The sequence below is a fragment of the Lepidochelys kempii genome, chromosome 1, assembly GCF_965140265.1.
Source record: "Lepidochelys kempii isolate rLepKem1 chromosome 1, rLepKem1.hap2, whole genome shotgun sequence".
In the NCBI taxonomy this organism is placed as follows: Eukaryota; Metazoa; Chordata; order Testudines; family Cheloniidae; genus Lepidochelys; species Lepidochelys kempii.
The window spans coordinates 117,463,506-117,485,912 of record NC_133256.1 but is presented as its reverse complement, the minus strand read 5'-3'; the positions used below and the strand labels follow the sequence as shown (position 1 = coordinate 117,485,912).

The following is a 22,407-nucleotide window of genomic DNA, read 5'->3' as shown; positions in this document are numbered from 1 at the left end:
CCTAGAGGGATTCTTTATGTTTTGAATCTGATTACCCTGTAAGGTATTCACCATCCTGATTTTACAGAGGTGATTCTTTTCTTTTTACTTCTATTAAAAAATCTTCTTGTAAGGAAACTGGATACTTTTTCATTGTTCTAAGATCCAAGGGTTTGGGTCTGTGGTTACCTATGCAAACTGGTGAGGATTTTTACCAAACCTTCCCCAGGAAGTGGGGTGCAAGGGTTGGGAGGATTTTTGGGGGAAAGACGTGTCCAAACTCAGTTTTTTCAGGAACCCAGATAAAGTTTGGTGGTGGCAGTGGAAATCCAAGGGCAAAGGGTAAAATTAATTTGTACCTTGAGAAAGTTTTAACCTAAGCTGGTAAAAGTAAGCTTAGGAGGTTTTCATGCAGGTCCCCACATCTGTACCCTAGAGTTCAGAGTGGGGAAGGAACCTTGACATGTATTAGGTGTCAGCCAAGCCATGTGTTGCTCGGAAAGGAAAAATATTTAAAGTTTCTAAAATTCTCAATCCTGCTTAGCTACCATTTCTCCCTGATATATTAGAAGCAGTTTCTTCAAGCCCTCCTCCCAATGCTAAATGGAGTTACACATCCAATCAAAACAACATAATTAACCCACATGTTCAAAATTTCAGCTTAGGAAACAGGTCTATTTCAAAGTCTCCATAATTGCCTACTGTTTGCCTGAGGACTCCAAGCTGTCAAAGACAACCTGGAACTGTATAAGAATGTCTGGGGTCCTGATCCTTTTTATCTCAGATCTGCTTGACACTTCATGCAGGCTTGATGGCACAAATGAACAGATTTGGCAGAAAGAATTACTACTGATCAAAAGATGGTGATCTCTAGTGCATGGGACTCACACACACTAGAATTGGAACACAGACACACACTTGAAGAACTGATACATTACACATACCTGGTTCAGCATACTTAGCAGTTGGTTGGCAAAAGGCAACAATATACAAAACATTTTATCCATGAGCCAGTGGAGTGGTTTTTATTTTAAAAATCTCTCCTCAAAAGATAAATGCATGTTGCATCACCATTCTCATCACAGTTTAGAATTCCAACTAGAACTTCACAGAAAAGTAAGTAAAACAATACAACTCAGACTTACAACCTACATTAAAAATACCTCCTAATCAATATAATTTGGACACTCAGCGTGCTTTTTCTACGTCAATTAATAGAAAATTAATCTGCTTCCAGGTAGCAGATGATGTATATTTAAAACTGCACTGCCATCACCACTAAATCTTGCTAATCACTGAGATAATTAGCCAAGAAACAGTATAAGAGATTCTAAATTCTGCCCAGAAGAAAATCTGACATATCAAGAGGGATTGACTAGTTTCCTCCCCTTACTTTGAGATTACACCTATAAATCTAATGAGGAAGGAAGTAGTCCTGCGTTAGCTCAGCTACATAGTTTACACATAATGTCTGCAGTCTTACCCTCAAAGATTCTAGAATGAACTTTGAACAGTGTTTCTCCCCCCACCCCTTTAAATAAAAAGAAAGCCAGCATCAGAGAGATTCAAAAGCATTCTGGGGTAGACTTAGATTTGCTTAGATTTCCCCCTCCCCTATCAAATTCCTAATCACCCAGCACTTCTATTGGAAGTATATTGCTCACTCTAGGAATTGTGCGTGTGGAAACCCAGTTTCCCCCTATGTTTTCAGTTCTCAATTTACACTTCTGGACAGGGAGGGTGGTTTCTTTGTACATTTGTACAGTGCCTACCATGATGGGACCCTGATTCCCATTGTGGCCTCTAGGTACTACTAGGTTTCAGAGTAGCAGCCGTGTTAGTCTGTATCCTCAAAAAGAAAAGGAGTACTTGTGGCACCTTTGAGACTAACAAATTTATTGGAGCATAAACTTTCATGAGCTACAGCTCACTTCATCGGATGCATCTAGGTACTATTAGAATATTAACTATCTCTCTATGGAGAACAGTGTTTGTACAGAGCTTTGTACACTTGAGTGCTCAGCATAATTTTCAGAGTTCTGTGGATCTGTCAGTGTTACACTTTGGTTTAGGGACGCTTCAGTAGTATACCTCCATTTGTATCAATGGATACTAACACAGACTGGGGAATCAGATAGCCTTGGGCCAATTATAAGTCAGTGAAAAATTAAGAAGAAAAAAACCCCCAACAAGCTACTAAACAACATCTTTTATTGCTAATACATGATCACACTATTTTGGCTATGTAGCCAATAGAGGGAGCAAGTTAGCAAACCCTGTTATGTAAATGTTGACAATCACTGATGCTTATGGGGGAGGGATAGCTCAGTGGTTTGAGCATTGGCCTGCTAAACCCAGGGTTGTGAGCTCAAGGGGGCCATTTAGGGCTCTGGGGCAATACTGGGGATTGGTCCTGCTTTGAGCAGGGGGTTGGACTAGATGACCTCCTGAGGTCCCTTCCAACTCTGATATTCTATGAAAGCAAATGAGGCAAACAAGAACCACCATGTTTTCCTGCTCTCATGAAACAGGGCAAGGGAATTTTAATGTTGCTAAACAAAAAAAGGACAAAGCATGCCATGACTGAAGAGTAGAGAAGTTTCCAAGATCATACTTTATCTCAAAAGAGTACAATACAAGCAGGCTTGGCAGTATCTTTCAAGGGAAGCTACTTATTCATTGACTTCCACAAACAGAACACCTGGCATCTCTTGCATAAGGAAGGTGGTTGTTTACGAGGCAATTTCAGTGGTAGAGCTGCATTCCTCAGAGAAAGGTAGCAGTGATGTCTCGAAAGGAAGTGGATGTTTTAATACCATTTCTGTCCACCTCTTCCCCCATTTGAAGTTTACTTAATGGATCCCCTATTTGTAACATCCTGAGGCCTTAATCCAGACTGGGGGCTTAATCATGCTGAGCACTGTAAAGAAATAGCAGCTATCCCTGCCCCAAAAGAGCTCTCAGTCTAGTTGTAAGACTAGACATAAGTGATTTAAAAATCAATTAAAAAGAGGCAGGGAACGTGTGTGTGTGTGTGGGGGGGGGAAGCGGGTGCCCCACAAAGGTAACAGCAGTCAAGTCAAAATTATATTAGCTAGCTAGCACTTAACTTGATTAGTCCAATACAAATCTTTAAAAATCAAAATGTTATCATTACACATATCTTTAGGCTATCGTTTTAAAGCTTTGCTTTCTTTGTTCTAAGATTATTCCCCCTTTCCTCCCAGGGGTGTGGGGGGGGTGTGGAGATACTTCTAAAAACCTCTCCCTTTTTCTGCAGCTGACTGAACATGTTCTCCAGAAATAATGCCGTACTGCTTTATTCTCTTTTGTATTAAGAGTACTTTATGCATCTGTAAAAAGCCATACCAATAAAATATTAAGTAATGCACACAGATAATGGTGAAATATGCTATTTTCATTTTTATAATTTGAATTCATCTGTATTTTTATAGCATTAGAGTCTTGTTTTCTGTGAAAACTCAAAACATTTGAACACGGAAGTGAAAAAATAAGTGTGTCCCCTGAAACGAACTTTGTACCAAAACTAAACAAAAATATAAGATAATTACAAAGTTAGAATTAGTTCAAAACTTTGCACTCCCACTCTACTTTGTCCCTTTTCCCATTATAGCAAGAGAGATTGCAGTTAACATACTAAAAATGAAAAGGTCTTAACCAATGACGTTCTTGTATTATTAGTACATCATGCATCATTTAATTGTACATATTACTCTCACATGTGCCTAGTTTAAAAAAAACAAATCAAAAACATTTAGTGTACTGCACAACCAATTCTGTATTTATTCCTCCTCAGCCTTCATCTTCCTTGGACGTTATCTGTTTTGCCACCCACTCCTGTATCTGACCAAGATTCATTTAGGTCCTGATCCTGCAATCTAATCTATACAGACTCCTACAACCAGGTGTAACACTATGGGCTTCAGAGGGACTCTGCAACCATACAGATCTGCTTGCACATGCCCAAACACAGGATCAGGTCCTTAAACTAAACGCTTTAGAGCAAATTCTCATCTGTTATTTTCAGTAAAGTACCTAGTATATTTTAGACCAACACCTGAAATAGTATTAATGCTATTCTGCAACCAAACAGATTCAATTGTTAAAACAGCAACAGAAGTCTGCAAGATTAAAAAAAAAAAAAATCCAGATGTAAAGAATCCCTACCTCATAAGAATGAGTGGATGAGATCATCTCTAGGTAAGCATAACTCCCACTTTCATTTTTCTGTGCAATGCAACAGCTAAAAAGGATCAGGTTTCCGAGTCATGTTTTAAGCAAATTTGATATAGGGCACTTAAGGAGGGACATGAGATTTCCTTTTTAGCTCAAACCCTTTCCAGAAAGGGTATCATTCATTTGAAACATGTGCTAGAGAGAGACACGCACTTCATTTGTGTTTTGTTTTTTTAAAAAAAAAAACAAAAAAACAAATCCCACATAATTTACAGTCATAAGAGTGTTTTCTTCTGTGAGAAATCTCACAAAAGGTCTAAAAATGTGTAATTGACAACGGTTATATTGTGTTCTGCAAATTAAACATTACCTTGATTAATTCTTTAAATGGCTGTAAAACATCCTCTTCCCCAACAATCAAGTTAGTTTTATTTTTTTGCTAAAGACCATTCCATTTTCAGAAATATTTTCCAACTGGAGCAAAGACAAATCAGACACTTTCTGCACAGAAACCAGGAAGCGCTTCAGAGCTAGTCAAATAAATAATAGCCATGTCCTCTTCTCTATCATAGGGAAATGAGGGCAACCTGACCTCCTTCCCCTATTACCTCCAAAAGGGAGAAGACTACCATAACCCTTGTGAACAGCTCAGGAAGTCCAACTTATTAGAGTCCCTCCTCGTTCTTCTGGGCTAGAGAAGGTTGTTGAAATGCATGGCCTTTCAGAAAGGTGGGCAGAAGGGGCAGCCATTATTATCTGCTATTATGTAAGTCAGTACTTAGACTGGAAGCTCTTTATGACAGGAATAATCTTTTCTGCCTTTGTACAGCCCCTAACCCAAGGGGGTCCTGATCTGTGTGTGATGCTATAAAACACTTATGTCATAGTCTTCCCTTAACTAGTAATGAGTTCTGGTAAATTATGTAGAAGCCCCCACTTTTGAACAGGAATTCAGTTGTTTCTTCACTTTTTAGAACCGGCTTTCTGGCTTTAGCCAACATGGATCCTTTCTCTAACCCCCTGCAGCCCTCTACTGCAGGGTGGGATGCGGACAGCTTCAAAACAGATAACTGTAGTGCCTCATATTCAGAGTTTACGTACACTTTTTCTGAAGCAGGGAGGGGAGCAGACTCCAAGGAAGAAAGATGAGTGCAATTATGATGTGAAACTTTGGACATGGCATACAATACTGCTAACATAACTGTCAGTGGAAGTAGGATTGCCCAATTCTAGGACTGCTCTGCTGAACAATTTACCTTTGTCATACTCATCTAGAGTCAGTTTCCCAACCTGGGACTCTCATGGTAAAATCCAGGACTACATTAGCTGTGAATGTGTTCCCTGTTCATACTCCATCTCTATAAAAGTTGCTTCAAATTTGAGAAGAAAGATATGTGAACTCAAAGAAAAAGCACCTAAATATCTCACAAATAGAACCATAATTTCTTGTTTGTAAAAAACCCTGCAACTTTTATGACTTCAAGTCTCAGCCTTTCCAGTTAATTGTTTCTGATATGAAACTTGCTGGTTCTGTTCTAGGTCAGGTTTTGACAGTGAGCTATAAAACCTGGTTGAGTCCAGACCAGCTCCAATAACTGAACTCTACTGTAAAAGTTTACTTTGAAGTTAATGGGAACTCTCAAGTGCTCCACTCCTGACTCCACTCTGTGGAGGGTTCTCTGGGAAGGGGATTTGTGGTTCTTAACCTGTGGCCCAAAATGATAAAGAGGTTGAGAACCTGCTATAGCACATATGAGCTCTCATCATAGGCCAGGACCCCATTGTGGTAGGCACTGTACAAACACAGAATAAAGAAACATGCCCACGCCAAAGACCTCAAGTAGATTATAAGTTGCAGGTCCCCTGCTTCACACTTTAGTTGAATGCATCCAAAGAAGTGAGCTGTAGCTCACGAAAGCTTATGCTCTAAAAAATTTGTTAGTCTCTTAAGGTGCCAGAAGTACGCCTTTTCTTTTTACTTTAGTTGAGAAAATTCTTATGCAGGGCTCTCACCAATACCATTCCACCAAACAGATGGCTCTTGAGAGTGACCACCCCTCCTGCTGCTCCCAGACAACTAGGGGCACCGCATCACCCTCCTGCAAATTCCACACCTGGAGTCAGAGTAGAGCATCGCTGCCACCATCCTTGGAGTAGTCCGAGCGGACTTTCCCCTCCTGCCCCCAAGCTCTGTGAACGCTCCCTCATCAATTCAAAAAATTTAGGGAATGTTGCCAGCATCAACGGGCACAAGCCTAGTGAATTTGGTGCAGATTGGAATACTAGAAAAGCTTGAGTTAGTGGAAAAATGGGGGCAGCCGGGTCTAGACTTCCTAGTGCTGCATGCCCAGTAATCTCTCTGGGGGCCCACTGCTGCTACCTAATCATATCAGAAACAGCAGTTTAATTTGCTGCATGGGGCAACTGTCTGTAGCCTGGACTCTTACAGAAATGGGAGCCTTCCAGGAGGGTTTTATCAGGGGAGAAGCAGGGACCCAGAGGGCAGTGGAAGGGTGGAGCAAGAAGGCACGAGGGAATGAAGGGACAACATGGTGGAGATGAGGAAGACAATAGCTGGGGGTGGGAGAAGAGATGGTGAGGGGAAAGCAAGGACCTGGTTGGGGAGAGGAGAAAGCAAAAGCCCTGCTGTGAGGAAAGGAGGGAGAATGAGGGCAGAGACCCTGGCATAGGAGACCAAGGGTATAATGGAGAGGAACAGAGAATCTGACTTGAGGGAGAGGCATGCGATTTGCAGGGAGTGTCTGCAATAGAGAGGGATGGGAAGGTGGCACACAGGGAGCTTGTGGGGGTAATGGAGGGATGCAAAGAGCTCCTGGTATGTGCAGGGAGCTCAGTCTACACAAGCTATAGTGTGTGCAACCACCTAGAAGAATCATCCAATTTGGGATAACAGGAATGGTTCCTGTGAATGCTCACCTCACTGAAAGGACAGGTGCACTGCATCTTTTACAAACATACCCTTTATTTAAAAGGTCAGCCGGTCAAGTGTATTAAACGGGTGGATTTGATTTAAATCACTAGTCAGGAAGACTCAATTTAATCACCGATTTCTACATAAAAGTGTATTCTTGTTGGTTGTTATAACCTTAATACATATTCTTCAAAATTCAGAGTTAGATGTAGGTTTCATTTTTAGAAGGTACATGCTATACATTTTTAAACAGGGATTTATTTTGAAAACTTTTCAGATTAGTTTTACAGCTATATCAGAAAATGAATGATTGCTTGGTTATTTCATTTACCAAAAGTAATCTAAGCAGGTATTTATGGAGTCACTGAGAGGTGAACTATCTCCAATTCAACAGGTTAATCATTAATATTTGGAGGATTTTCTTGCCATGCTGTATTAGGAGATCACCACCAGACAGACACTTAAATTGTTTTATTTAACTAAAACAACCTTAAGTATTCTCGATTTTTTTCTTCTGCAGCAAACATAATATTTTAACAAAACAAGCATATGTCCCTTGCTTCTCACATTTATCTCCAGACTTCTTCTCCTTGTCCAGATCTATTCTGCCCCAACAATCTTCTATTCATTGAACTTCTTGAAACTTTACACTTTTAGAGAGAGGTAAGGGATTGACTCGGTGTACACAAAGTTGCAGAGGGACAACAGAGCTGAGGTCTGTTATTTCTCACCTCTCTAGATTTATTTAAAAACATTTTTGCTGTTAACAAGCATGTTACTTCTGGAGACACAAATCCAGTCTGAGAACTGAAAAACTAAGTATCTCTGATGGTATCTCCTAGACTGAGCACTGAGTCCTATTGGGGAGACAGAAAGATTGATCTATACAGAAGCCCCTAGAACTTCATAAGATTGGGTCCCTAATCCATGAACTATTGGAACTCATTTACAAAACTTTTCTGAAACATTACATTAATATATTGTCTCATATTACAGAATTATAATCCCTATTCCATGATGAGATAGCTTTGAGCTATAATGTATCTTAATTAAAAACTAATCTTTAGATAGGTTTTATTTGTTTTTTTAATAATTGTTTATCCACCCTGGTATTGAAAATGTGAACAGGGACTACATTTCCTTTTTCTTTGGCAAGCCTCCTTTTAAAATTAGAGACCATTCAATATAAACTTTTTTTTATTGTTTTCTGCTTCCACATGGTGCTGTACAATGAAGAGTCAGAAGGCTGGGGAAAACAAGAGGATGAAAGAAATAAGAAAAACATATTAGCAGTATCTCAGATGTGGCTGCATAATGTGACAATTCATAAGCTACAACATCTATTACAGACAATTTGTAGCATTAAGGGCTAGCAGGTAGGAAAGCACCAGACAATTTACAGAATCGCTTTTGGCCAGCTTTGTCACCTGCAACTGTGGAAGTGAGAGAAATGTCACGTACACTACCCTGACAGTGTTTAACAGGGTCCACAAACAGGATTTTAAAATTGGTTTTCTTTTTGAGAGAAAAATGCTGCTTAATTAAATTTAAGTGTCCTTTATTGTTAAAGCTCTTACTAGAAATGGTTGCTATTACATCCTCAAGTCACTGCACTTTAGACGCAGATAGCATCTAGCTCTGTTGGCCTCATGTTAGGTAAGGTTCATGCTCATGTTCAGATATAAAGCAATTGTACAGTCTGGGTTCCAGAATGTCAATTATTGTACAAAGTCTAAGGGCCATATGCTGTCTCCAGGTAAACAAAAAGGTCTCATTAACTTCAACAGGAGCTTTGCCACACTTACCCGTGAGCAGAATTTTGCAGTGTTATTTTACAAGACGGGCAATCTGTTCAGAGTTGTATGTGCAACAGGATGAATATGCTGACAATCCTAGTGAGAGGAGGTCTGAACAGCAGTATTGTACACAAGCTCCATCCTGGGAGACCATTAAAAAACTGCAGTTGCCCAGTTGAGCATGGAGAAGGAGATCATATGACTACTGCCACAAACTACTGCTGTCTTGTTACCTTTGAGAAGAGTCTATTAGCCTTACTTAGGAGGTGCTCAGAGGCATGATAATTTGTTCTTTTGGCTTGATAGCTTAATGTTTGCTATCAAAAAAGGTTCAGAGGAACTTCTGGCAGCGGAAGGCACCAATTCCCTTTACAGTTTCCCTCCCCTGCCCTCTCCCCAGCCAGTGACTAGTCTGCTCTCACCCTAGAGTTGATCACAGCCCAGATTCCATTAGCTACAAACGAAACTTAAAGCCAACAGTGTGGTGTGGAACAAAGTACATTACCTCTCAGCCCCCACAAGAACAATGACAATATGAAACAAGAAATAACCAAGATAAGGTTATAATCTCTAAAACAGAGCATATTTCAGATACATACATGCAACTCAAACATTTCTAGTTTGTTGGCCATCATATATACATTTAAGAAGGCTACACATATACCTGGAAAACAAGCAAAAACATTTAACTGCTGGACTATATTGCCAATAATTTTTTAATGTACCTGCATACAAAGAAAGCTTATATGCCATATTTAATTCTTATTTTTTTTATAATAAGATTCTTTAATATAATTCTTCTAATTTTTATTCTCTGCAAGGAAGTTGGATGCAATCTAAGATCACAACTGGGTTTTGTACCTTTCAGTTGCACACCCCTATTCAGTCAACTTCCTTGCTGAGTAACTGCCACCTACTTCATCCAGTAATTGCACAGTTTCTTAAAAATACACAGTAGCTCAGCTTCAAAATAAATTTTTATTTCATTACAGGAGAAGAGTTTCCTGTGTTCAGAGGACACTTCCAAGTCTCTGGAAGATATACAGAAATACTGCATTATTCCTAAATCTAGTCTATCAACAGAGCACTTTCACCTCAGACTCTGGGAAGAGGAGGATGGATTTGTATGGATGCCATGGCAGGGGCCTTGGGCATTGCAGTATCTTGGTCTCCCTCACTCTCTGCCTGTGACTCATAATAGTGGAGCTAGTGGAAAAGCGGATATCCCAGATCACATTTTCTTCTTAACTTGTAGTAGTCCATGCTAACTTTTGACAGTTTTCTGGTCATGTTACTCAATACATCTGCCATTCCATTCCTCTATTCTTTGTTTATGCTATCGTCTCACTATTGCTTCAAATGAAACAAGTCAGAATGAAGTAGCAGATCAGTATGAGGCAAAGTTAAATTGAACATCGGCTCTTCAATCAGCTTGAATTCTGAGAAATACATATCAGACAATCATCAACAGGGTTATTTGCCACTTCAGCCACTGGAGTTTAGATCTGCTGCTGTGAAACTCACTGAAGATCCATAACATTCCAGCCTATGGTTCTATAGTTCAACAGTAGAATACATGCAACTAAAAACTCTTGTAACAGTTTGGGTATACATCACTTTTTAAAAAATAGTTAGGAAAGTCCAAGATAACTATTAAGTAATCCAGCTACACTCGTGCAGTGAGGCAACTGCCTCCAAATCAGAACACATCAGTTACAATACTGATTGTTTTAACAGGGATAGCAACCTTATTTAAGTCCCAATATATATACACACCACCTGATTAATTTTGGTAGGTAATAGGTCCCAAGAGTGGTCTAAATATTTTATTAATGATGGAATTAGTGGATCAAAGCAAGATTTCACAACAGAGGATCAAAGTTTTTCTACACAAAAATCCACTTCCGATACTACCCTACATCAAGTCTGTTATTTGTCCTGCTCCACTCCAGCTGTCTGGTTCTTCCCTCCTCTACATTACCATAGATTATTTTGTTGAGCTGTATGTTTGCTTTAAGATGAGACTTTAAAGCGGGAAGAACGGCCTGTCACTTCTCCACAGTTAAGAGGGGGAAGGAGACTAACAGCCAGCTTCTCTGGCCCGATCCATATTGGCCGCTAACAGCATCACCTGGAAGAAGTACAAATAGTGACCTCCCCTGTCTTAATGCTTTGTCCATCACTTTGAAAAGAGGAGAAGAAAGGGAACATGTTTTCCATAGACAAGTGTCCTCCCTAGATCAAAGACACAGTGGAGGGGGAAGCAATCTTACTCAAGATAGATCAGATTCTCCATTGGTGATGAAGTATCACTGTTTTACTTTATTTTTTTTTTTGTACAGTAGGAGATACATTCACTGGCATACTGTCAGTTGGTGTGGTGCAACAGATTTAATTTACCTTCCTTTTGCCTGCTAATCGAGATTGTTTGGTCCCATCCCTTCTCCTCCCCCCCCTTATACCTCATCTAAACATTTCATTTTTGCATCTCCAGCTCCACTCCCTTTGAGTTTTTGGTCCTCATTTCACTAACTCATTTTAAAAGAAATTATACTATGCTGCCACAACAAAGTGAGCAGAGTCCACATACTGCCCATTAGAGAGATTGAAATCAATTATTTTGTTCTGAGAGACAATTCAAGATTGTCCTACAAAGTGATTGTAAAGGTGGAGCAGAAAGAAAAATGCAGGATACCCACAATTTTTGTTTAATTTCCCTGTGGAAGATGTTCCACAGAGAATGCCTTGCACGTATACTTTTTGCCTAAATAAAATTATGCACCTGTTTGGATGGAATGGTATGCAGACTCAGATAACCAACAATAGATACATAGCTCCTCTTTATGGATCAAAACCTGGTTTCATATTTAACAGTGCAAGACATGGAGCTCTTTGCTTTATTTACAGCCATGTCAACTTTTCCTAAGACAATAATGTAAACATTAAGTTATTTCTAGCAATTAATTCTTGTTGAAAGTGTAACTGCGTATGGCCAAAGGCTCACAAATCTGACCACAAACAAGTTTCTCCCATGCAACTATGAAAGAGTGAAGCAGGAGTTCCAGTATATATTTTACATGATGGACCTTTTCACCACCAGTCTGAAAGGATTTTCTAGACATGCTGCATACTGAGTCATCAACCACAGGCAGATAAGCGTTTCATTTTGAAGTCTGATGCACTGGGTACAAAATCAATAGTGAGACTAAAAATAAGAACTACCAATTTTTATTGCATTTACCAGCATTCATTCTCTAGCTTTCACACTGTGAATCATAACGGTCTCTCTCAAAACACTTTTCATACTATTAGGAATCAAAGACTGCCTCTTCTATTTGCATGAGCCCTCTATAGTAACTACAGCAATTGTAATGGGCTTCAGTGCAATAAGTCACGGATGCAGAACTGAGCACATACCAGGATTTATTCCCACACTAGCAGCCGAACACAAAAAATACCCACAAATGTTCCAAAGAGATCCTCTCAGAAGATACTATCACGGCAGGGACAGCCCTGACTAACAAGCTTCTAGAAGAAAGGCAACAGAAATGGAAGAATTGACTGAAGGAATAGACATGACCCACAGTAACAGGAAAGCATCATTGACCTTTCACAAGCTGAATAATAACCCGAAGAAAGTAGAGCACCACCACAAAAATCACAGTTAATCAGGTGGCACACCAGCTTCTGCTCAACTGGAAAGCTCTGAACAAGCAGCTTACAGTACTAATTGTAGTATTTGTACTAACTGCAAACTAATCTGGAAGAAAATCATTTCAGCCAGCTGTACACAATAAATGAACTCAATGCCGGAACAAGTCACTTGAAGAATGGAAAAGCAGCTGGACTTGACGACATATGCATGGAGCAAATTAAGCACTTTGGCCATGCAACCATGTATGGGTATTATGCCTTTTTAACAATTGCTCATCAACCTTTAGATTACCCAAATTATGGCGACAAGCCTGTGTAACAGCTCTATTGAATTCAGGAAAGAATGCCTCCGACCCAAAGAATTTCAGGCCAATACCACTTCTATACCACCTTTATAATTGCCTCTCACTTCATATTTAACAAGATCTAATACTTCCAAATTTCGGTAAGACCTGCACTGGCCAAATACTAAACATCCCCCAGCATGCAGAAGAGGGAATCAAGAGAGGGATGATGACAGACGTGGTGTTCTTAGACCTTTCAGTTGCATATGATACAGTCAGCCAACAAAACCTGCTTGCCAAAGTCTAAGATATGATGCACGACCCCCACCTAGTGCAGCTCATCCGATCTCTTCCGGAGAAGAGACATTTTTACATAGAACTTTGTAAGAAGTGGAGCCGCTTGAGACAACAAAATTGTCTCCCACAGGACAGTGTGCTAGCATCAACTCTCTTCAACATTTTATTTTTATACTTATATATTTTGTGACAAAGATCCCCCTCTGCCTTAGTGGGTCCTGCACTTATTGGCAGATTTGCTTGCCTCAGAGATTCATGGCAGTGGCCTCAGTCTGGCCACTTTTGCTAGTGGCTCAAAGCTGCCGTTCACTCAGCTAACTGCATCACTGGCCAGCATGGGGAAAGGGAGGAGAACAATCCCCGCAGTCTCTGCTGACCAACCTAGTGGGTCGGGAGATAGGCCAGGGACCTTCCTCTCTGGTGGAACCCACAATCCAGGTCAACTCCTCCGGTATCAAATAGGGAGTTGAGGAGTATGGGGGGAACCTGGGCCTGCCCTCTACTCTGGGTTCCAGCCCACGGCCCTGTGGATTGCAACGGTCTGCAGTGTCTCTTGTAACAGCGCGACAGCTACAACTCCCTGGACTACTTCCCCATGGCCTCCTCCCAACACCTTCTTTACCCTCACCACAGGATCTTCCTCCTGAAGCCTGATCATGCTTGTACTCTTAAGTCCTCCTTTCTTACTCCCTGCTCCTTGCACACCCTCCCCTAACTTATGGGAGGTCCTTTTTTATGATTAAGTAGGGGTTGGGTCCCTGGGTTTTCCCTTCCACAGGGACCCCACCTTCTTCCTAATGTTGTTGTACCTTGGATCTTCGGCTTGGTCCCGTTCGAAATTTTCCCTCACGGGGCTGGTCTGCCCAAGTTCTAGAGGACGAGTCTCTATTGCTTCTGCTGGTTCAGAGGCATTAAGGTTGGGGTCTGGCTCAGGTGCTTCTCCCTCCTGGACGGCCTCCTTTCCAGCTGCCCAGGTCCACCTACCTACGAGAGAGACCCTCTGGCTTTGGGTCAGTATTCGGGTTCCCAAGGCCTTAGCTGCCCTTCTTTCCTTTTTTCTTTTTCTGCCCTGCCTTGAGTGGAGAAAACATCTGGGGAAATTTCAGAGAAAATTGGGGGTTGATAGTTTACCATGGATGCCTCACTAGCTTCAGGGTCCTCCCCTTTCTCCAGTCCCCCTACTGGGAGTAAGTCATCAAATCCTGGGAAGTCGCTCCCTATGAGTGCCGGGTAAGGGAGTTTAGGCACTATACCTGCTGCTTCCTCTGGATTTCAATTTTTACCAGGATGGTGGGGTAATAGCTAACCGTCCCATGGATGCATGTCACCCCTGTGCGTTTCACCTGTAGATAACTGACTATGTTTCACGAGCTTTCCTGAGATGAGCGTGATGGCGCTCCCTGAATCTATCAGTGCTGTGGTCTCTACTCCATTTAACCTCAGTGGCCTGGTATATTTGTGTGGGGTTAGTGCAACCCCCACAATGTAAATTAGGGAGTTTTGCCAGTTGCCTAGGCTACGTTGCATAGACTCCTGGGCATTGGGACACTGTGCAACTATGTTTCCTCACTCCCCGCAGGCGTAACATCTGTATGGGGCCCTAGGCATTCCCCAGTCTCTTGGTTTAGGCAGTCTAACATCACGATCCTCTTCACCCTCAGTGCTCTGACTTTTAATGGCCTCTGGTGGGCCTTCAGCCCCTCTGTTTTTCCACCTGGGCCTTCTTGGGGGCTCAGCTGCCTGAGCTCTGGGGGTTGGTGCCACTAGTTTAACTCAGGGCGCCTCTTGCTTAGCTGGTTGGGTCAGTTCCCTTGTCCTCCTACGCCTCTCTACCAGGGCACAACCTCGTTGTAGGTGGAGGGGTCGTTCTGGCTTACCCAGGCGCGAAGGTCTGGCGGATGTCCTTGCATGTACTGGTCAATGACCAGAACCTCTAGTATCTCTTCTGGACTCCAAGACTCGGTTCGTAACCACTTTTGTGCAAGATGGAGGAGGTCATATAATTGGGACCATGGGCTTTTGTTTTCCTGGTACCTCCACTCACAATACCACTGGGCCCACACTGCGATCGTTACCCCAGATCTGGCCAGGATCTCTGCTTTCAGCCAGGGGTAGTGTGCTGCAGCCTCTTCAGACAGATCATAATATGCCTTCTGGACACAGGAATGGAGTGAGGATGCCAGACCAGTGTTCTTGAGGCCAAGCCTCCCGTAGGGCTGTCCTCTCAAAGGCCAGGAGGTATGCCTCTATGTCATCCTCCCGCGTCATATTCTGCAGACAATTGCTGGCCCGTATGATCTGCGTCCCATCATGGCTGCTATTCAGCTCTGTAAGGGCCTTCACCTGGTTTACCAGTTCCCGCAACATAGCATGGTCTTGAGCAGCCTGGTCTATCAACGGGTGATTGGTCTCTTGATGCAGCAGTACTGCCTCCTGTTGGGCGGCTGCCTGAACACAGATAGCCTCCTGCTGGGCAGCTGTGGCTTGTATAAGTGCCCACACTACATCCTCCATTGTGGTGCGGGGGGTTGGGGGGAACAAACCAACAAAAAAACCCCACACCCCTCTCCCTCTTTTTTTTTTTTTTTTTAAAAACACCCTACTTCTGCTCCGCTGTGCGCCTGATCCCACTCCTGACACCAGTGTGACAAAGTTCCTCCTCTGCCTTGGTGGGTCCTGCGCTTATTGGTGGATTTGCTTGCCTCAGAGATTCACGGCAGCCCTCAGTTTGGCCACTTTTGGTAGTGGCTCAAACCTGCCATTCACTCAGTTAGCCTCATCACTGGCCAGCATAGGGAAAGGAAGACGAACAATCCCTGAAGTCTCTGCTGATCCACCTAGTGGATCGGGGAACAGGCCAGAGACCTTCCCCTCTGGTGGAACCCACAGTCCAAGTCAACTCCTCCAATATCAAGTAGGGAGTTGAGGGGTATGGGGGGAACCCGGGCCCACCCTCTACTCCAGGTTCCAGCCCAGGGCCCTGTGGATTGCAACTGTCTGCAGAGTCTCTTGTAACAGCTGCATGACAGCTACAACTCCCTGGGCTACTTCCCCATGGCCTCCTCCCAACACCTTCTTTACCCTCACCACAGGATCTTCCTCCTGAAGCCTGATCACGCTTGTACTCCTCAGTCCTCCAGCAGCACATCCTCTCACTCCCTGCTCCTTGCACATCCGCCCGTAACTGATGGGAGGTCCTTTTTAAACCAGGTGTCCTGATTAGTCTGCATGCCATAACTGATTCTAGAATGTTCTTAATTGGCTCCAGGTGTCTTAATTAGCTTGCCTGTCTTAATTGGTTCTAGCAGGTTCTTGATTGCTCTAGTACAGCCCCTGCTCTGGGAACTCAGGGAACAGAAAACTGTTCATCCAGTGGCAAGTATATCCGCTTTCTACCAGACTCCTGTACCCATAGGCAGATGATCTATGCATCGCATCACAGGAGAAGGACTTTGCAACCGTCTAGAACAGACTATGAGCAACATCTCAACTTACTACATCAAGAATCGCTTCAAACCAAGATACAGGTGATGGTTCTTCACTTATGCCATCAAGAATCAAAGTGGAAACTAATCACCAACTAGAATGGAATACCACTGACTAATCACCTGAACGCGATCTACCTGGAGATGACCTTGGACCAAATGCTTTCCTTCAAAGCACATGAAGAGAAGGTGAAAGGGAAAGTTAGCATCTGCAACAACATTCTTCGAAAGTTGGTCACCTCAGAGTGGGGAGATAATCCAGCTACTTTGCAAACCACTGCTATTGCTGTGTGCTACTCCATAGCAGAGTATGTATGTCCAGTGTGGGAACGATCAATCCACGCTAAAAAACTAAATCCTGTCCTAAATGACAGCTGTCATGTAAAAACAGGATGTCTAAAGCCAAGATCAAAGAATAGCCTGTACTTATTGGCTGGCGTTGCACTATGTGGGATAGCTCAGTGGTTTGAGCATTGGCCTGCTAAACCCAGGGTTGCGAGTTCAATCCTTGAGGGGGCCATTTAGGGATCTGGGGCAAAAATTGGGGATTGGTCCTGCTTTGAGCAGGGGGTTGGGCTAGATGACCTCCTGAGGTCCCTTCCAACCCTGATATTCTATGATTCTAAGAGGAAGGTAGCAAGCCAAAGAGAAAGATCACAGCAGATGGCATATATTATATGGTCACTCAGGAGTAACCAAATGCCTTAAATCACAAAAGTTTTATGACCAGTGTTTTGCCTTTCGATACGACAGCTGGCAAAGCACTACTGAGGTTATGGAATGAAAGACTGCATGCAGTTGGATGCACTGAAATAGATTTGGAACCCAGGAGGGCCTTCCTGGAGGGGCTAAAGTCTGTTTAATGTGGCGAGGTCTGAACCGCCCACGTACACCAACTGGTAGATCAAAAACTAGCATGATGAAATGGGGCTACTCTAAACACTAATACATGCAAGTGTGCTGAAGTGCAGACCAGGGATCACCTGCTTGTTTGCAGACTCCTTGGGGAGACCTGTACAAAGGAGGACCTCGCTGCAGTGACGGAAACAGCCATTGCTTGTGTACAGTTCTGGAAAAACATCTAGTCTGTCACAAGGATACAAGAAGCAGTATTTTGTCCTTTTAAAAAAAAGGGGGGGGGGGATCATTCTATCTCTACCTCCCACCTATTTGCCTCTTCTCTCCATTGCACATTACTACTGTACTGCTTGGTCCTCCATTCCCCCGGTCCTTTTCTCCTACCTCCACATGCTACCCTACCAATTGATTCCCTTCTCCCCTAGGGATTTCTCTACCACTGGCAGCTCCAGCCACAGAAGATAAGAACCTAAGAATGGCCCTACTGGGTCAGACCAAGGATCCATCTAGCTCAGTAGCCCGTCTTCCCACAATGGCCAGTGCCAGGTGCCCCAGAGGGTATGAACAGAACAGTTAATCATCAAGTGATCCATCCCGTCGCTCATTCTCAGCTTCTGGCAAACAGAGGTCAGGGATACCATTCCTGCCCATCCCATTAATAGCCATTGATGGATCATTCTTTTTAGGAAACAGATCTGAGGAACTGTCCCAAATTGAGGTATCATTAGAGGTGGTTTTGGAACATATTGCTAAGTTAAACAGCAATACATCACCAGGATCATATGGTATTCACCCAAGAGTTCTGAAGAAACTCAAATGTGAACCTGCAGAACTACTAACTGTAGTCATTTAAATCAGCTTTTGTACCAGATGACTAGAGAATAGCTAACATGATGCCAATTTTTAAAAAGGGCTCCAGAGGTGGTCCCAGCAATTACAGGCCTGTAAGCCTGACTTCAGTACCGGGCAAACTGGTTGAAATTATATTAAAGAACAATATTGTCAGACATATAGATGAACATAATTTGTTGAAGAAGAGTCAACATGGTTTTAGTAAAGGGAAATCATGCCTCACCAATCTACTAGAATTCTTTGAGGGGGTCAACAAGCATGTGGACCAAGGGGATCCAGTGGATATAGTATATTTAGATTTTCAGAAAGCCTTTGACATGATCCCTCACCAAAGGCTCTTATGCAAAGTAAGCTGCCACGGGATAAGAGGGAAGGTGCGCTCATGGATTGGTAACTGGTTAAAAGATAGGAAACAAACGGTAGGTATAAACGGTCAGTTTTCAGAACTGACAGAGAGGAAAATAGTGGAGTCCCCTAGGGGTCTGTTCTGGGACCAGTTTTATTCAACATACTAATAAATGATCTGGAAATAGGAGTAAACAGTGAGGTGGCAAAATTTGCAGATACTACAAAATTACTAAAGATAGTTAAGACCCAGGCAGACTGCGAAGAGCTACAAAAGGATCTCTCAAAACTGGGTGACTGGGCAACAAAATGGCAGATGAAATTTAATGTTGATCAATGCAAAGTAATGCACACTGGAAAGCATAATCCCAACTATACATATAAAATGATGGAGTGTAAATTAGCTGTTACCACTCAAGAAAGATCAAGATGGCTCCTGTTTCCTTTCCTCTTCCTGTAAAACACTGGCTCTTTCAAAGGCAGTTTTTGGTTTGTTTTTTAAAAGCACATGCATCTATAAAAAAAGTGCTCTTAGGACAGTGTGACCTGCCAACTCTCCACAAATCATCAAGGAGTGGTCTGCAGTAAGTAAGCTATTTGCACAATTTTACAAGGCCAGAATTAATCCTTCATTTGAAATTTGTCATACTAGTGACAGTGTTACCTGGCAGTGCATTTCCAAATACAGTGCCAGGTTTGTGTTTATATCCCTGCAAATTCCAAATACCAGCCCCTTCTTTGAACAAAATTTTTTTTTAAGATATTGGGTATATTTTACTATAACTTTTGAGGCATAAAGGCTCACAAAACCATTTCAGAGAGAGAATGAAGAAGTACTCTAGGGGCTTGTCTACACAAAGTTGCACCAAAATAATTAAACTGGTAATTCACACTTTTTGATATTTCAGTGCAAGTCTGCGTGTGGACACTTATTTTGATTCAAGAGTGCCCTGTTTCAATTTTGCTTATGCAAATTAAACTATTTAAGCTATATCAAATAGGGCATTTTTCCGACACAGGTTTTCAAAATAAAGTTTTCACAAGTCAAGGCCAGCAGAAATATTCCATTACTACTACATTTCAATAACAGGACAGTACTGGATATATTTCCATCTCTGTTTTGCTATTCCACTATTTACCCCAAAGAACAAAACAGTCCCCCTCTATGTTTACAAGTCAATCAACTGCAGTGTTGAGCAAGCAATGAGAACCAGGGTTAACTGGACACAAATTGCAAACCTGACTACTCTGTCTCTATTGTCCCATGTAAAAAAAATGTAACAAATAGTACAAATACCCAATGAATTATATTGCTTCACTTTCGCTATTAGTTACTACAAAGGGGCGAGAATCCCCCCCCCCAACACACACACGCTATTAAGGAACACAGTCAATTTTAAGAGGTGAATAATCACAATATTAAAGTAGACTAGACTGTATCTAGACTAACTAAAAAGAAGTTAGTCTCTTATTTCACTTCATTTGACAGCACCTTGAGTTTCCCCATATATACTGTTTGCATGGATCTTTTACACGCCAACAGGAGAAAGTTTTTGTTGTTGTTGTTGTTTTATTTTTAAAGAAAAATGTGATGGTAAAGCCATAGAAACCGGCAGGACAACTCAAGGCCAGATGTAGCATCCAAAATTGTGTAACTCATTTACTATGACTAGGATTTCAGATTGGTTTCCTCTATATATTTACAGTGTGGCAGAATTTGGCAAAGCAGAAAGCACCCACCTCCTTCTTTGGCTGCTGTCTAGGTGCCCCCCAAAATATACCGTGACAACAGCAGCATGTGGTGCTACAAAGGTGCTAAATAATTTAACAGTCAAAGAACCATTCTAGCCCCTTAACACATACCCCTTGTGTCTACATAAAGAACCTGTTCCAACAGGTTTGCGTGCATGCGGGTCTATAAGGGGTCATTGCACCCCCTTTTATTGACAGAGTGCACCTAGGCTAGCTAAAGCGGCTCAACCACGCCTCTCCCTGGAGTACACGGGTGGTCTTCACTAATCTCCCAGAATCCACGGCTTCGTGCCCGGCCGGTGGAAAGGGAGCCAGAGGGCACTACAAGGGAAATGGTTTAGGACAGCGGCAGTACGAACTAGAGGCTAAACTTAGAACCAGTCAGCAGCACGCGGCGCCCGAACACACTGACCCACGTGGACTCAGCACAGGGCAGTGCGGGAGGCAGCGCCCGGAGACAAAGGACACGCTGGGGGAGGCCGGGCCGGGGGCGGCGGCGGCTGCTGCTGCAGCCTAGCCGAGGGCAGGGAGCGGGGCAGGGCTCGGCCGCAGGGCCCAGCCGGACACTCACCGGTCTCCAGGGCCTGGTTGTATTTCTCCAGCGCGGCCGGCAGCTCCTGCCTGTCCCGCAGCTCGTCCCCCTCGGCGCGGAGCCGCCGCGCCCGGCTCTCCCCCTCCAGCCACTTCTCCAGCAGGTTGCCCAGCACCACGTTGACCCGGGCGCTGGCGGGGCCGTCGGCGGCGCGGCGGGGCCGGTGGCAGCAGTCGCCGGGCTCGGCGCAGCGCCGGCAGCGGGTGTGGCCGCAGTGCAGGGTCACCGGCTCGCAGAGCAGCCGCCGGCACAGGGGGCAGCCGAGCAGCTCGGGCGGGCGGCAGCAGGCGGGGTCGCCCAGCGCCTCGCCCGCCCCCTCGGGGCCGCCGCCGCCGCCGGGCCAGGGCGGCAGGCGCAGCGCCTTCTCGCGGAGGCTGAGGGCCAGGCTCTCCGCCAGCTCCCGCAGCTCCTCGGGCCGCAGGCGGCCCAGCCGGGCGGCGGCGCTGTAGGCCTCCAGGGCCTCGGCCATGCGGCCGGCGCGGGCCAGCGCGTCCCCCCGGCGCAGGCAGAGGCCCCGCTCGGGCTGCGGCAGCTCGGCCAGCTGCGAGCCGTAGATCTCGGCCGCCAGCTCGAAGTTGCCGCCGCGAAAGGCCTCCTCGGCCACCTGCAGCATCTCGGCGCAGGGCCCCGGGCTCGGGCTCGGCTCCATGCCGCCCGCTCCGCTCGCCGGCGCCTACTCCATGCCGCCGGCCCGCGCCTCCTTCCTGGCAGGCTCCGGCCCGGGGGGCGGCCCTGCCTGCTTGCCTGCCTCGCTCGCTGCCTCCCCCTGTCGCGGGCGCCTGCCCCCGCCCCTCCACCGGCTCATTTATTATGTAATGGCTGTGTAACGCGCCGCCGCCTCCCGCCCAGCCGCCGCGGTGGGGAGCGGCGGCCCGGAGATCGCACCGCCACCGCCCCCGCCCCCGGCCGGCTGAGCGAGGGGAGCTCCCTGCGGGCTGGGAGCCTGCTCGGTGCCGGGCAAAGGACCGTGCTCAGCGCGGGGTGGGGGGCGCTGCCCTGCAGAGAGCGCCCCGCCGCTGCAAGCCCCTCTGCGTGGATGGAAAGGGCTCGGTCCTGGCTCCTCCACGCCTTCGTAACTGGAGGGACGTCAGCCCCCTGACTTGCTCTGGTGCCTTAGGAGGCAGGCGCTAGTACACTCTTACACACGCAATTTGGGAAAGGAGCAGCTTGAAGTTCCTGGGCTGTTGCTTTTCACTCATTCCTCTTCACATTCGCTCAGCTTATATGTAAAACGATGCTTTTTCTTCACCTACCAGCCCCTGCCAACTCAGTTTGGGATCTGAAAGTCAGGCTGCTGGGTTCTTCATGGGTGGTGCAGCAGCAGCAGTAAAAGATAATGCACTCGGAGCTTAGTTAAAAGCAGTTGATGCGTGAGTCTCAATGG

General features: G+C 44.4%; 1 protein-coding gene across 1 annotated transcript in view; it reads right to left on the bottom strand.

Annotated features, from left to right (window-relative positions):
- Positions 1 to 21,962, bottom strand: part of LONRF2 (LON peptidase N-terminal domain and ring finger 2) — a 50,243-nt gene extending 28,281 nt beyond the window's left edge. Inside the window, exon 1 of the mRNA XM_073352092.1 lies at positions 21,003 to 21,962. Coding sequence (XP_073208193.1) covers positions 21,003 to 21,672 — 670 coding nt within the window. The 5' untranslated portion in view covers positions 21,673 to 21,962. The remainder of the gene's footprint in view (positions 1 to 21,002) is intronic.
- Between the last annotated feature and the right edge of the window lie 445 nt (positions 21,963 to 22,407).